Source organism: Tribolium castaneum, chromosome 8 (genome assembly GCF_031307605.1).
Source record: "Tribolium castaneum strain GA2 chromosome 8, icTriCast1.1, whole genome shotgun sequence".
NCBI classification, from domain to species: Eukaryota; Metazoa; Arthropoda; class Insecta; order Coleoptera; family Tenebrionidae; genus Tribolium; species Tribolium castaneum.
In genome coordinates this window covers 9,259,547-9,275,388 of record NC_087401.1, presented here as the reverse complement: position 1 = coordinate 9,275,388, position 15,842 = coordinate 9,259,547, and the positions used below count along the sequence as shown (strand labels likewise).

Below are 15,842 nucleotides of genomic sequence, written 5' to 3'. Positions count from 1 at the left end.
TTATTGTTGAAGTTATGTTGTTGTAAAAACAATACAAGGTGTATCACATAATTTTACGAGGCATTCGCCTCTAGTTTGTTCACCCCTTCAAACAATTAAAAAGTTTTAAGTTAGTTAGTGATTAAGATAAATATATTAGAATCATATTAATACCGTTTCTTGATAGAAGACATGATAATTGTTTCTAAAAAGTAGAAATTTATTACTTTTATTGAAAGAAAACAGTTATAAAGTCTGACAACTACTGTCATGGGTGTCCAAAAATTAAGTAATTAAATGTGTATTTAACCTCGAAAAGTTACGTAAAACATCCTGTATACAGGCTGTTCCAAATTATCTTTAATATTGATTCTGCTTAGTTTTTGAAACAATTTTTTTTGAAAAAAACACGTTTTATTTAAAAATGTATTACACAAAAACAAAGCATCGTAAAAATAAAGTAGAACTTTCACCAGTTTAAAATCTGCTCCAATTGTTTAGCGCATTGTAATTAGGAACTTAGAAATATTAAGAAGTTTGTTAAACGAATAACTAGAAACACTTAAATAGAACACCCTATTTTTTGTTCTTCCTTCTCAAAGATTATTAAATTGTATACTAAAAACATAAAGTTTTAGATTCCTAAAGTTAATAACTAAAAAGATATGACTTTAGAAGTTAATTTTAGCAACAATGCACATTATTTATAATGAGGAACAATGGTCTAAGGGTAACATTAAAGTTATTATTAAGTGAAAATTTTACTCTTCGACATTTGAAACAATAGTTAATTGATTTTTTAAATACAGGGTGAGTCAACAGTGGGTTGTTTCTGTATTTTTTTTAATATGCAACCAAAAATACTGATTCCAGCTGACCAGATCGGTAGTCATTATGAACTATTATTTTATTTATGTTTTTTGTTAAACAGTTTTTGTTAAAATTAAGTTATTTTTACAAGGTTTTACTGAATTTTCCAAGTTTATTTTTGTCAAAATAAGTCAAATCAAACACAAAATTAAACACAGTATAGAGTGATTTTTGTCTTTCAAAATTTATTACGCACATTTTTTAATTAAAATTCAACACAGACCTGACAATAATCAAATTTTTGCTTTTTGTCATGCGTTTTATCACTTTTATCTCATTTGTAATCAAGCAGTTGGTATAAAGTAAACCAAAAAATTGCCTAGTTATTTAGAAAACAGTCTTATTTTTGCATTGTTAGACATTCAAGCGTGTTTTGCTGACAAAAACTCAATTATTTTGCGAAATTTTACTTAAACATAAAACAAAAAACAAGAAAATAGTTTGAAAATGATGTAACGTATTTGTTCTTTTGTCTTTTGGCTGAAAACTTTCCCAATTTAGTCTAAAATTATAAAATATGTGGATACTATAGATTTCACTACGAATGAACAATCTTTGGAGCAATTATTATAACTTACGTAAATTATGATTATGGTTATGGCTAATAAAATGTAATGCATTCATAACTTATGGTTTATTCGTAATTAATTCTTTAATATTCACAACAAATAATAATATAATAGACAACAGACACTCTCTTATTAATGACTTACATAGTTTGAGCCCTAACCAAACAATATTCAATTTTATTTACAACGTTATTATAACACATTATCTAAATAGCGGCAAATCTCAATCGATTTGTAAGTTCTTAAGGATTGTTTTTTCATCTATTCTTTCCGTGGAGTTGCTTCCACTGAAAAGACCCCACCAGGACGCTTTCTTAACTCTTTTACTTTCATCTGCTTTAAAATGAACCGACTCCTTAAGCCAGGAGGCGTATTTATCGACCATACTCTTCGTCTCAGTGTCCAATTCTTCCACAGAGGGCGCTTCACCGCCGTAATCGGCAGGCAAGAGCTCCTGGGGGACTCCCTCAGGAATACAACCTGAGAAAAAAAATTTAGCCACTGTCCAATGCCTCGAAAACAAGTTATTACCTTTATGGAACTTAACCATGCTTAAAAGCTCTGACTTGATCAAAGGCAAGACGATTCTCATGATGTGGTGGATCCAGGAAGCTGTGTTCAGGATATGGATGCCTTTCAAGCGAGCTGGATGAGCTTCCTGAACAAAATATGATCATTTTTAGAAAAAAAAACAAACTCAATAAATCAGTGGCGGCTCGTGGATACAAAATTAGGTCAAGAGCTAATAACCTTTATTTTGGTAGAGAAATTTATGTAAACTTTTGCCATTTTTGAGATTTTTAGCTTCTTTTTTTGACAAAAACGATCCTTTCACATAAAATCGCTAAAGCAGACCAGAAATTTTTTGATAGATTTCCCTTGCTTTTTGAGCGAGAAGTTAATCTTGTAAAACTTCGTCAAAAATGACTACTTATTTTGCTAAATTCCCATCTAATAAGCTTAAAAGTGTATTTGAATTATTTGCTTGATTTAGGTTCGTTTTATAAGTGGCAGACCAATTTTTTGCAAATTTTTCTTTGAAAATCTGCCAAATTAGTCGTTATTTTTGCTTTTTGCAATATTTAAATTAATAGTGCACAGTTTTTGTAAAATTTTGCTTAAATAGACCAAAAAAATACCAAAGATCTAAAGTACTCATTGTCGCACAGGTTAGCACATTTCAGCTAAAACAAGTAAAAAAATTTACAAAGGAAGAGTTGGACATTATTTTTGCTTTCTTTGTTAGACTTTTCTTTCAGATTTTGTTTTTTTTTATTATTAGAATAAAATTTTGGTTATATTGACCTGTTTAGCATGATTTGTAGATGACAAATTTTGTTCAAACCGGAAGATTAGCTACGTTATTTTTGTATGTTACGAGCATTTTAGCACGTTTTTGTAAGCTAAAATTTACTTCTTTTGATTAAGTTTTGTAAAGTTAACGACAAAATCATCGAAATAATATTACTTATTATTTAGTTAGATCGCTTTTTAACATTACTGAGAAAAAATCGATAAAAAGACTCATCTAATCATAAAACAGAAAACCGCGTTCGAAGATAAAATAAAATTTTATCATCTTGTACCGGGTGGTCCAGCTCAACTCTTGTCTTCTGTAGCTTAGATTTTATTAAGTTAAGACTTTTGATATTTTTTAGATGTTTTTTAGTATACTCTAGGACGCTTTTCAGAAAAATATGTTTATTATATAGAGTGCCCCAAAAAATATAACGTCATAATAATAAATTAACGGTATGCCAAAAAATATGTGCCAAAAACATTAACCATATTCGACTTTTAAACATTGAAAACATTTGTCGTTGACAAAGTTTTAGTAAAGAATTCGGAATGTGTTAGGACTTACAATACAGTTGTTATTATAGCGTCATGCTTTTTTGGAACACTTTGTATAATTAAAAAATATTTTCCTGAAACGCACCTTAGAGTATAAATAACGTCTACAATTTATCAAAAGTCCAACTTTACTAATAACAGTAATAACTGAAATATAGAAGACGGGAAATGGGCAGAACCACCTGTATACAGGATGACCCAGGGGTGTGTAATCGGTCTATAACTTTTTTGTAACTAGAAATACTGCCATGCCGTTTTTATTATCTGATAGATCGACTTAAAAGTCCACAAAATAAAAATAGTTTCATTATATACAGAGTGTTGTATACAGAGTGATGAACCAAAGTTATATTTTTTTAATGAAACACTCTATATACAGCGTGCTCAAAAACTGGCGCACCAACTCAATGGTGTGTGGTAGAGAACTTGTTACATATAACGGTAAAAATAGTAAAAAAAATTCTTTGTATTAAAGTTATTGATAAATAATGGATTTTAGATAACTGATATGTGGCAACGTTGTCTAACAGTCATGATCGCAATAGAATTTGAGCAACAATAAAAATAAATTATTTTTGAAACGGTTTCCTAGGAAATAATTACCAGTGTTGGCACCTCTACACATTGTGATTTTTTGGATAAATTTTAATTTTTTTAAATTAAAAAAACTGCTAAAATCTGATAGTAAATTTAAAAATAATTATTCATGGTTTTGTTACAGGACGATTATCTGGTATGAAACATAAAAACATAAAAAAATAATGAAAACTAAAGAAGTTAAAACAATAAGTTTGTAGCTCCAGATTTTTTAAAATATGACTTTAGGAATTTTTTCAACATTTTTCCCGTAATCTGCACATGCTTCTCAATAACGTACCACTGAGTTGGTGCGCCAGTTTTTGAGCAGCCTGTATAATATATAATATATAATATATAATATATAATATATAATATATAATATATAATATATAATATATAATATATAATATATAATATATAATATATAATATATAATATATAATATATAATATATAATATATAATATATAATATATAATATATAATATATAATATATAATATATATGGTAGCGCTCAGCTCCGTTTGCGTGTGCGTCATCTGACATTTCTGTCACTACGTTTACATAGCAGGGGCATAGCGGTGACAAACTATCAAATATTTTTTGAGGTTACGAAGTGTTTAAATTATGAGTTGTTACAAAAAATACAGATTGACAAAACAAGAACTAATAAACGCAGAATCAAAAACCTAACGAAACGCAAATCACAAAACACAATAAACGAACAGAAAATACTTGCGATTAACACCGATAGCACTTTCGACAACCATGCGACGACGTCTATAATTTACTGTCAATGTCAGTTTGACAAATTCGTGACACTTGACGGTGTTGTCGAAGTGCACATGTAAATTAATGTTCAAGGATACCACCCTTAGATAGCCCTTAGCTGTTTAAATTTGCATTGTTTTTGATAATTTTTTATAGCTTTGTGTTGGTAATGAAAAAATGAAATTGATGACGCACACGCAAATCGAACTGACCGCCACTATAATATATAATATATAATATATAATATATAATATATAATATATAATATATAATATATAATATATAATATATAATATATAATATATAATATATAATATATAATATATAATATATAATATATAATATATAATATATAATATATATTTCATTAAAAAAATATAACTATATATTGTTGTATAATTAGATTCTACGCAAAAAAATAATGTAACTTTATATAAACTTTTATGGGTCTATATTTTTTCGTTTCGGAATTATTCAACTTTTCGTTATAAAAATGACAAATTTTTGAAAAATTACTGCGAAGTCATTATGACAAATGAAAAATTTTTATTAAATAGTTGCTGTTACAAAAAGACTAACATTTAGACAAAAATAGGGCTAAAAGGACACTATACATATTCTGATGAATTTTTTTTGTTAATTTATCAACACTGTCAAAATTAACGGTTTTTCTCCTATGTAAGAAAGTTTTGATAACTGTTTGGCATTTCTCAATACGAAACATCAGATTAAACAAATTTAAGGCAATTTTAAGCCTTGTTGTTGAGTCTAATTCGAAGAATAAAATGTTGTATTGATCTCTTTTTCGTGTAAATCGGTTCATTTATTTCAACTCTTGAATGATAAACCTTTCGTTATCACTCGACGTTTGAAAAGCCACTCGGCAATAAAGCGATTTACATTCAAACTCAGTAAATAAATAACTATTTTTAAATCAGTTTCTATAAATATAAGTGAAGTGACACTTCATATCTACTTCATCAAGCGAGCCGCCACTGGAATAAATACCATGAGATTGAAAATATACTCAATTAGAGTAAGCCATGAAAGTGAAGTGTAACTTTAGCTACATCATATGCTGTGTAATAAACTACTAAAATGTGGCTAAAATGTAAATAATCGGCTAAAATATGGCTAAAGTTCTGCAGACACGGCCTGCTCTAATGGACTATATTTTCGATGTCATGTTTCATACCTGAATGTAGAACATGAAAGCCTTAAGGGCTGGAAGACTGACTCTGGCAAGGTGTCCGATCGAAACACCTTTCATATCGAAAATAACAATGTAACTAAAAAAAAATCAAAAAAATATGGATTGATTTTTCGATTAGTAAAAATACCCCTCAGCTAGGCCATCCTCCGACAAGACGCAGTCGTTGTACATGCAGAACCCTTTAACAGCATCACTGAAGATCATTTTGGTGGGGTCTGGGTCCCTAACACTGTACAAGAGCACTTTGTACCCTTCCGGGGTCGCCTTAGGCAGTCTGATCAGATTTCTAGACAAAAAAACAATAATCATGACAACCGAATTATATTTGTCAAAATTCAAAATTCGACGTTCATTTCCAAAAGTTCCTCGTGCTATTATGTAATCAAAATTCTAGTATGAGTTTGTTTTTAAAAAACCTGCCAAGATCATTCTTTCGCGCAATTGTAAGTCGAGTCAAAAATTCTGCCAGTTTTGCTTCAAGACACTTTTCAGGTATCGTCACGACCGATTTTTGACAAAGCTACTTCTCTCTTCCCTTCCATCGTTGCAAATGCACACCATTCAGCCAAACTGCCCATCTATTCAATTGGCCGAAGCCATGCGAGGACCATCTGCTTCAGTTCGAATGAAGAACGCAGGAAGCAACACTTGAAGAAGTACAATTTCGGCTACGATCCGCGATATTCGAAGAAAACTAGCAAAAGTCCAAAAACTTCGGCAAAATCGTCAAAGACCAAGCAGAAAATTTCGTCCGGTTCTGTCGAATGTTCCGTGGAAAAAGGGGAAATTGAGTGTTCCATTGACTGTGGGAAGATAACCGGAGGAGGGCGAAAAGAAGGCTCAAAAAGCAAGTCAAGTTGTTCCACCAAAAAGGACAAGCCGGTCAAAAAGGAAGAAATCCCGATTTCGAAAAAACCACCAATTCCTAAATACAAGAAAGAAGTGAGTCAGTCGCAACGTTGCGACGTTAAGGCTTTGACTGGCACTTGGGTCAGCAAAAAGTGCATCAAATTCGACTTTTCCTGTGGTAAAAAATGCGCCAAACGTGACACTGCCACAAAACCAGTCAAACTCGAAGATGAATATAAGAAGAAACCCACACTTTTCGAAATGTGCAAGAAGGCTTCTTCGAAAGATTTTACACAGAAAGCAAGTAAAGCTAAATCGACATGTGCCAGCAAAACTGAAGTGAAGAAGAAGGAATCGACCTGTGGCAGCAAAACACAAGTCAAGAAGAAAGAATCAACTTGTGGTAGCAAATCCGAAGTGAAGAAGAAAGAATCAACCTGTGGCAGCAAAACCGAAGTAAAGAAGAAAGAATCAACCTGTGGTAGCAAAACTCAAGTCAAGAAGAAAGAATCAACTTGTGGTAGCAAATCCGAAGTGAAGAAGAAAGAATCCACTTGTAGCCAAGCCAAAGAAGCGAAGAAATCGCCCAAGCCCTGCTCTGCCGAAGAGAAGAAAGAAGAAAAAGTAACAAAACCTTGTGAAGAAACTGGTGATGAAGGAAAAGTAGACCAAAGTCCTTTGATGCAGTGTGTGGAAAATTGTGCAAAGAAGAAATCAAGCGACTCGAAGACTAAATCTTCAACCAAAAAGAAGAACACCAAGAAACCACCACACTGTAAAACGAGCAAACACAAATCAAAAGAAGGCCAAAAGAAGAAATCTTGTAAACCATGCACTAGTAAAAAAGAAGACACCAAAAAAGCAGCTAAATCGGAAAAACCTTGTAGCAAACCTAAAGAAGCAAAACCTCATTGTCCCGAAGGCAAAAGTGGAGGGGAAAAGCCTGCAAATACTTCCCTTGTCATGGATAACTACGATAAAGACAAAAAATCATGTGAAGAAACCGACCAAAAAAGCATAGAAATGATCGAGAAATTGAAGAAAGAGCTGGAAGAGTGTAAAAAAGCAAGACAAAGGGAAAGACTAGAAAAGGCCAAAAAGTGTTTGCCTGAAATGAAGCTCGATTCAAAACTTCCACCTCCCAAAGAACAAGAGAAAGATGTGATAGGGGGAAGTAAAAGCTTTATCAAGAATGTGTGTGATGGTATTTTTAACAAAAATGATAAGCCACCAAGTAAGAGTCAGTCGGCTCCTGTTGTTAAAAAAACGAAACCCGGGAAACCGGTCAAAATAATCAAGAGTGCCGGGTGTACATTTGACTTGGATCCGAGTCACTGTGCTAAGAAGAAAGGCGAGAAAAAGGAGAAAATGGTGAAATCGAAGAAAGCTTGTAAGGAAGACTCTCCGAAAAGGAAACGAAAAGTGGCACCTTGTAAATATGAAGAATTGAAACCAAAATCAAGTTGCCAGAAAAACAAGCCGGAAAAGAAGAAATCGTGTGATTCTCAGAAGAAAAAGGTTCAGAAGATAGATCCTTGCGCATCCAAAGAAAAAGAAAAGAAAGAAAGTAAACCAAGTTGTTCAAACAAAGAGAGCAAAAAAGTTGAAAAGATAGCGCCATGTGAGAAGAAAGCCGAGAAGAAATCATCAGAAGTGAAAACATCTTGTTCAAAGACCAAAAAAGTAGAGAAGATATCACCATGTGACAAGAAAGCCGAGAAGAAATCATCTGAAGTAAAATCAACTTGTTCCAAAACTGAACAAAAGAAGAAGATATCGCCATGTGAGAAGAAACCATCAGAAGTGAAATCAGCTTGTTCGAAAACTGAGCAAAAAAAGAAGAAATCGACATGTGAGAAGAAATCATCAGAAGTGAAATCAGCTTGTTCGAAAACTGAACAAAAGAAGAAAGAGTCTCCATGTGAGAAGAAATCATCAGAAGTGAAATCAGCTTGTTCGAAAACTGAACAAAAGAAGAAAGAGTCTCCATGTGGTCCTAAAAAATCCGAGTCTAAAACTTCAGCCAAAAAATCAGAAAGTGTATGTTCCAAAAAATCAGAAAGTGGGAAGAAGGATTCTAAAGCATCGCTCGTTCCTTGCCAAAAAGAGAAGAAACAAGAACCGCTTTGTAAAAAAGGTCAAAAGAAAGGAGCAGACGGGCCACCTGATCAAAGTCCAATCATGCAGTGTATAGCACTTTGCAGAAAAAAGAAGAAAGCTAATACACCCCAACAGGGTAAAGGTATACCACCTCGAGACAAAGGAGACTGTTCTAAAGATCCCAAAGTCTTTAAAAAGTTAACAGTCTTCAATGAAACACTCACTTGTAAAGAAGAAACAGACGAAATCAAAAACTTTGTTCCGTGCAAATATGAAGATATCAAGCCGGGGATAAGAAAAGTTGACGATTGTGAATCGGATGGACAAATTTATAAACAGTTTGTGTCTGAAGAAGAAAAAGCCAAAAATATGGTTTGTCCAAAATTCGAAAATCCATGTGAGAAAGAAGAAAAGAAGGAAGATTCTTGTAAGGAGGAGCTGGTGAAGAGAGATCCATGTCAAAAGACGAAGAATGATTGTAATTAATTTTATTTTACTTTTGCATCGAGGTTTTTGGAAATTAAAAATGTGTCCTGTTTGTTATATTTATCGTCTGTTGAAAATGTATTAAATCTGTTTGGAATATACATATTTTTGATTTCTTTATCCTCGTAATTGATTAGAAAAAGAAAGAAGAAATCAGATCGATTTCTTCTTTTTTCCAAATTGTCAATTTTAACGGATTTTTTGTAGTGGTGGTTGCAAAAGAACCGTTATCTTGCAAAGAAAATGAAGAAACGAAAGATTTTACTACAAGCAAAAGCGGAAACAAGTTGCCAAAAATGACGACTGGAAAAGTTGTGAAGAAAAGTGTAAGTACCGAAAGCAAAAAAGAGTTAAAATCAAAATCAAGTGACCCACAACTAAAAAAACCCATTGTTATTCGTACAAAAATCAAAGTAAAATATCAAAGCTCACTTAAGTATGAAAAATTCAAGTGCATGCCTGAGGAAAAAAAGAGGAAAATAACATCGTCAAAAACGTTTGATGCCGAAACTGAAAATGTGTTGCCTCTTCTTAGGGTAAAATCACCTCTCTTTAAGCCCAAGGACTGTAAAGTCGATTTAAAATCGCAACTGTCGAGTACAGAAGCACGCAAAAATGAAGAAAAGATTGCCAAACGGTATTATCCATGTGGTGACCAGAAGAAAGAAAAACATTCTAGTGCTAGCGAAAATAAAGGAGGTGATGAAGAAAAATGTGAAAAAACCGAAGAAGTAGCAAAATGTCCAGATTTTGAAAATGAAAAGAAACAAAAAGATTCCAACGCTAGTGAAAATAAAGAAAGTGAAGAAGAAAAATGTGAGAAATCACAAGAAAATACAACATGTCCAGATTTTCAAAATAAAAATAAACAAAAAGATTCCAGTGCTTCTAAAAATAAAAAAAGTGAAGAAGAAAAATGTGAAAAAACCGAAGAAGTAGCAAAATGTCCAGATTTTGAAAACGAAAATAAACAAAAAGGTTCCATTGCTTGTAAAAGTAAAGAAAGTGAAGAAGAAAAATGTGAAAAAAACAAAGAAATAGCAAAATGTCCAGATTTTGAAAATAAAAATAAACAAAAAAATTCTAGTGCTTGTGAAAGTAAAGAAAGTGAAGAAGAAAAATGTGAGAAAGCACAAGAAAAAACAACATGTCCAGATTTTGAAAATGAAAATAAACAAAAAGATTCCAGTGCTAGTGAAAGTAAAGAAAGTGAGGAAGAAAAATGTGAAAAAACACAAGAAATAATAAAATGTCCTGATTTTGAAAATCCGAGCGAAGAACAAGAAAATGAAACAGTGCAACCTTGTACGAACCTAAAACCTACCGAAACACCTTACAGCGTACAAGAGGGAACAAAATGTCCCAAATTTCCAAATCCTTGTCCAGATTTATGCAAGGAAGACGAAAAAAATAAAGATAGTTGTAATGAAGAAACGAAAGAAATCAAACGTTATAATCCTTGTGAAAAAGATGAAAGCGAAACCAGCACTAAAGAAGACAAAAAAATTCAACGATATAATCCTTGCAAAAATGAAGAAAGCAAAACTACGTCTAAAGAATCAAAAAAGGAAGTTAAGCGTTTTACCCCTTGTAAAATAGAAGACACCAAATCAAGCAGTGACAAAACTCGAAGAGAAAGAAAATCTTTTGTTCCTTGTAAAAACGAAGAAAGCAAATCGAAAATTGAAGAACGAAAGAAGGAAATCAAAAGATTCAATCCTTGTAAAAATGAAGAAATGAAATCGAGTAGTGAAGATCGTAACAAAGAAGTTAAAAGATTTAATCCTTGTAAAAAAGAAGAAATGAAATCGAAGAGTGAAGATCGTAACAAGGAAATTAAAAGATTCAATCCATGTAAAAATGATGAAATGATGTCTAGGAGTGAAGAACGTAATAAAGAAGTTAAAAGATTCAATCCTTGTAAAAATGAAGAAACGAAATCGAAAAGTGAAGATCGTAACAAGGAAGTTAAAAGATTCAATCCTTGTAAAAATGCAGAAATGAAGTCTGGAAGTAAAGAACGTAATAAAGAAATTAAGAAAGTTGATCCTTGTAAAAACGAAAATATCAAATTCAGCAGTGAAGAACGAAAAATGAAGATCCAAAAATATAATCCTTGTAAAAATGAAAAAACAACTGGTGACAAAAATCGTGAAAAAAGCAAAGAAAGAAAAACTCTTGATCCTTGTAAATCTAAAACTCAAAGTTGCAAAACATCTGAATCACATCAGAAATCAAAAACAAAAAGTCGTTGTGATATGTTGGGCGAAAAACAAGCCAAAACTAGCGTAAAAAGCAACTCAAAGTGTCCCAAATTTAGAAATCCGTGTCCAGACTTCAGAAAGAAAGAAGAAACTGAATGTAAAACTAAAATGAAGAAGGAAGACAAACCAAAAACGCAAATCTGTGAACAAAAGGAAGAAAATGTACCGCTGAGTCAAATACTGAGCAAAGCTGCTAACTCATCACTGATTATTGGGACTTATGGCAAACAACAGCCTTCTTCCACGCCTAGTAAAGAAATTCTTCAGATGATCGAACAATTGAAGAATGATATTGAAGAGTGCAAAAGGCTAAAAATTCGAGACTCTCAATGTGTTGTTTCACCTAAACTTGATACTCCTCTTCCAGAAGTGCCAGAACAACCTAAATCCATTGTCGCTGGAACTTTAGATCTTTTCAAAAATATATTTAGTGCTTTGTTCTCGTCGAAGAAGAAATCTTCGGCTAAATCATTACCAAAAAGTAAATCTGCTGATAATTTAAAGAAGGAACAGTCGGGTAAAGATTTACGAAAGGTTAAAAGTAGCGATGAATGTTCAACAAAGAAGGAAAAAGAAGCAAAACCAACAAAAGATTTAAAGCACAGTAAATCTGTACCGACCACCTCAAAGCCAAAAAGTAAAGTACTACAAACAATATTTTCTGTAAATGACTGTAAATATGATATTGACCCACAACATTGCAAAAAAGTGGACAAAAAGCAAAAAGGTAGTAAAGAAAAACAAAGTACGAAGAAAACTAAGAAACCAAAATCTGAACCCGATCTTTGTAAAACAAAAGAGGAAAAGACGGTGAAGAAAACTGGTAGCCTTGATTGCAAATTTGACCTAAAGCCCAAACATTGTGAAAAATCTGAAGTAAAGAAGAAAGTGGAAAAAGAAGAAAAAGGGGAACAATCGACTTGCAAGGACAAGAAAGCAAAAAGTAAAGAAGTTAAAAGAGTATCTCCCTGCGACTATAAAGAACTAAAATCAAAAAATAACAAACTAGCAAACCAGGACTCCAAATGTAGACCTTGCACCAAAAGAAACACACAGAAAGATTGTTCAAAACAAAGATTTGTTGGTCCTTGTAAACCTGGTATGTCCATAAAAGGCAAGGAAAAAAATAAACCATTGGTTGGTCCTTGCACATCAACAGTGAAGAAAGGGACGAAGAAATCGCTAAAATGTAAATCTGATCCTGGTTTGCCAAAAGTAAGCACAGAACAACTAAAGAAGAGTAAAAGCTGTGATGATAATAAAGTGAAGAAATTCGATTGTATGAAAATAAGACCACTTGAAGAAAGATGCAGAGCGGATTTGCAAGAACTACAAGATCAAAGTCCCATAATGCAATGTATCGAGTTTTGTAGACTGAAGAAATTAGGTAAGGTTTCTTCAAAGAATTATCCAAAAGGAAGGAAACTTGCCGAGCTTGATAAAACGAAGAAAGAATGTAGTGAAAAATCCGTGAAGAAAATACAACCGTGCAAGGATTCGAAATCAGAATCAAGCACAAAAGGGGCATTCAAACATTTTGTTCCTTGCAAACATGAAGAAATTAAATCAGCTTTGCGGACAAGTAAAGGTAAAGAAGAACACAAACTGTTTGTTCCTTGCAAATATGAAGAAATCAAGTCAGCGTTACGTGGGCCTAAAGGAGGAAAATGTCTCACTGTTGAAAACAAATGTCTTCCCAAAACCAAAACTTGCAAACAAAAAATTGATCCATGTCGGCTAGGAAAACAAGTCATAAAAATAGATCCGTGCAAGTCAGAAAAAGAAGATTCAAAATGTCAGTCTGAAGAAAAAGCGAAGCAAGTTGTGAAAATAGATCCGTGCAAGTTAGGAAACGAAGATACAAAATGTCAGTCTGAAGAAGAAGCAAAGCAAGTTGTGAAAATAGATCCGTGCAAGTTAGGAAACGAAGATAAATGTCAGTCTGAAGAAAAAGCGAAGCAAGTTGTAAAAATAGATCCGTGCAAGTTAGGAAAAGAAGATACTAATAAAAGTCAATCTGAAGAAAAATCAAAGCAGGTCGTGAAAATAGATCCATGCAAGTTAGGAAAAGAAGAAACTAAAAGCTCATCTAAAAAAAAGAAGAAAGAAGAAGATCCATGCCGAAAAGACACGAAAGACGCAAGTCAAAAAAATCAAGACTCTTGTGTGTTAGTTACGAAACAAGAAAATGTCAGTCAAGATGACAAAATGGAGAAAAACAAATGTGAAAAAGAAGAAACGGTTGGTGTAAGCTCAAAGTGCCCCAAGTTCAAAAATCCTTGCCCAGACTTTTCCAAAGAAAGTAGTTGTTCCAAAAGTAAAGAAGAAAGCTTGAAATGTCCAAAATTTGATAATCCCTCAGGATCTTCAACGAAGAACCAAGACGAAAATTTAAAATGCCCCGAATGCCAAAATCCAAAAAATGAAGAAGAATGCATAGAAAAGAAGACGGAAGAGAAGGAATGTAAGTGTAAGGCGGATTGTAAGTGTGGAAAAAACAAGACTGACAGGTTCGGAGTCAAAGTAGATCCCTGTCAAAAAATAAAGGAAGAAGAAAGTTTGAAGAAAACTGGGACGAAGCAAGGCAAGTGTACGTGTAAGAGGTGTGAATGTGTAAAACGTAACGTAAAAATATAAAAATTAAAATTGTCAGGTCTGGAATAAGAGAACCGAAAAAGAAAGAAGAGGAAAAGGTAAATTCTGAAGAAAAAACAAAAAGTGATAGAAACTCGAAGAAGAAAGAAGAAAAGGTAAATTCTGAAGAAGAAACAAAAATTGATAGGGACCCTAACTTCTTTTACAACTATTGTTTGTACGAATACGAACCGAAGAAACGAGAGGAAGAAGAGTGTTTACAGGTTGAAGAAACCGAATCATCTGAATATAGCAAAGACCCAAACCTATTCTACAACTATTGCTTGAACGAATACGACCCGACGAAAAAACACGACTAATTTCACTTACACTTTAGCACAACTTTTGGAAATAAAATGTGATTGTCTTGTAACTTTTAATAAATACATTTCGCATTATTTTTTTTAATTACCCAAGACTTATCATGACTTGCATCCGAGGCGAGTAAGGGTCTCTGTCGTTGAAAATGGCTGGAGCGCTTGCTCGAATCGTGAAATAATTTTCGATGCAAGTTTTCGTTTTATCGATGTTGTAATAAGCAGCATGGAGGAAGAGGTAGATGTATTCGTCTGAAATGTGTGGTAAGTGGGGTTGCGAATGCATCCTGGAACAAAGAAATATGAGTTAGTAAACTTGAGAAGTGAATGAATTTGAGAGTTGAGGTGCTGTGTTCAAATTACATAAATTGTTGCTTGACATGTTAATTAAACGTACTTTCTATAATCTGAACCAGATCGTTATGTGTTTAAGCGGTTTTCACAGATATGTTAGGACGAAGTAAGTTCACAAAACCGTACTCGTATAAATTAAAAAAAAAACTAATGTAAAAAAAAACGCTGACGCAAAACCTCTCTGTGCTAAATTTTTTAAGTGATAAGTGTGATAACACTTCACTTTATTATAATACGAATAGCTATATAAGGGATAAGTGGCAGCTTAAAACTTTACTTAACCGATTTTTGGTGTCGACTGTTTAAAAATGTTCAAATTTGTGAAGGTATGTTCGATGTGCATTTTTTTATTGATTTGTTAATTTAATTTTTGTTAGGTTGCTGTTTGTAGTCTACTTATTAATATTATGGCTGCAAATGCACAATTCCAGATAGACAGTAAGAAATATGGTAATAGCCCATTTTGGTATTAGAGGTTACATACATTTTTGAAAATGTACTATGTACTTTATTTTTTTGAATAAATCGTTTAGCAATTGTTGTTTTATGTTTATTTAAATTTTAAATAAAACACGTGAAACAAAAAGATTGTTTACTTTGTTACTTTTGAAAATTTAATTTTAATAGGTTGCCACCATTTTTGTTATATAGTATGAGTACAGCAGAAAAACCCCAAAAACGTTATATACAGGCTGAGTCAATAATGGGTTATTTCTGAATTTCTATAAATATGCAACCAATTATACAAAACATACACCATTTACGATTATTTTAAATTCGGACTATCTATGAAAATCTGACATTTTATTTGGCAGTACTGTGAGTTGTCATAAGAAATTTATTTTGGGTTATAATTGATGACAACCAAGGACTGTTGTCAGTTTGCTTCGTTTTTTAAATCAATAATTGAATACGTTTGTATTGTTATTCTACTCATTATCATTAGTTAAATAAGTCTGGTCGGTCTTTCTTGCAATCTTTAAAGCATTTTTTGATACACGCTT

At 32.5% G+C, this 15,842-nt stretch overlaps 2 protein-coding genes across 4 annotated transcripts in view; one reads left to right on the top strand and one right to left on the bottom strand.

Annotated features, from left to right (window-relative positions):
• Nucleotides 1–1,468: 1,468 nt before the first annotated feature.
• The window catches only part of LOC660488 (alpha-tocopherol transfer protein), a 28,593-nt gene continuing 14,219 nt past the window's right edge, over nucleotides 1,469–15,842 (bottom strand). The window contains exons 2-6 of the mRNA XM_966716.5: nucleotides 14,580–14,771; nucleotides 5,962–6,120; nucleotides 5,817–5,910; nucleotides 1,950–2,076; nucleotides 1,469–1,898 (exon numbers count right to left, since the gene is read on the bottom strand). Coding sequence (XP_971809.2) covers nucleotides 1,642–1,898; nucleotides 1,950–2,076; nucleotides 5,817–5,910; nucleotides 5,962–6,120; nucleotides 14,580–14,771 — 829 coding nt within the window. The 3' untranslated portion in view covers nucleotides 1,469–1,641. The remainder of the gene's footprint in view (nucleotides 1,899–1,949; nucleotides 2,077–5,816; nucleotides 5,911–5,961; nucleotides 6,121–14,579; nucleotides 14,772–15,842) is intronic.
• LOC107398123 (trichohyalin) lies at nucleotides 6,127–15,375 on the top strand. Of its 3 annotated transcripts, XM_064358334.1 has the most exons (5): nucleotides 6,127–6,277; nucleotides 6,327–9,261; nucleotides 9,477–14,136; nucleotides 14,187–15,164; nucleotides 15,216–15,375. In XM_064358334.1, the coding sequence occupies exons 1-4, from the start codon at nucleotides 6,230–6,232 to the stop codon at nucleotides 14,485–14,487; spliced, it is 7,944 nt and encodes a 2,647-aa protein (XP_064214404.1). In that variant the 5' UTR covers nucleotides 6,127–6,229; the 3' UTR covers nucleotides 14,488–15,164; nucleotides 15,216–15,375. The 3 variants fall into 3 exon arrangements, with proteins under 3 accessions (XP_064214404.1, XP_064214405.1, XP_015836617.2); XM_064358335.1 differs by lacking the exon at nucleotides 15,216–15,375 and having other exon boundaries at nucleotides 9,477–14,123; nucleotides 14,187–14,328; XM_015981131.2 differs by lacking the exon at nucleotides 15,216–15,375 and having other exon boundaries at nucleotides 9,477–14,129; nucleotides 14,187–14,328.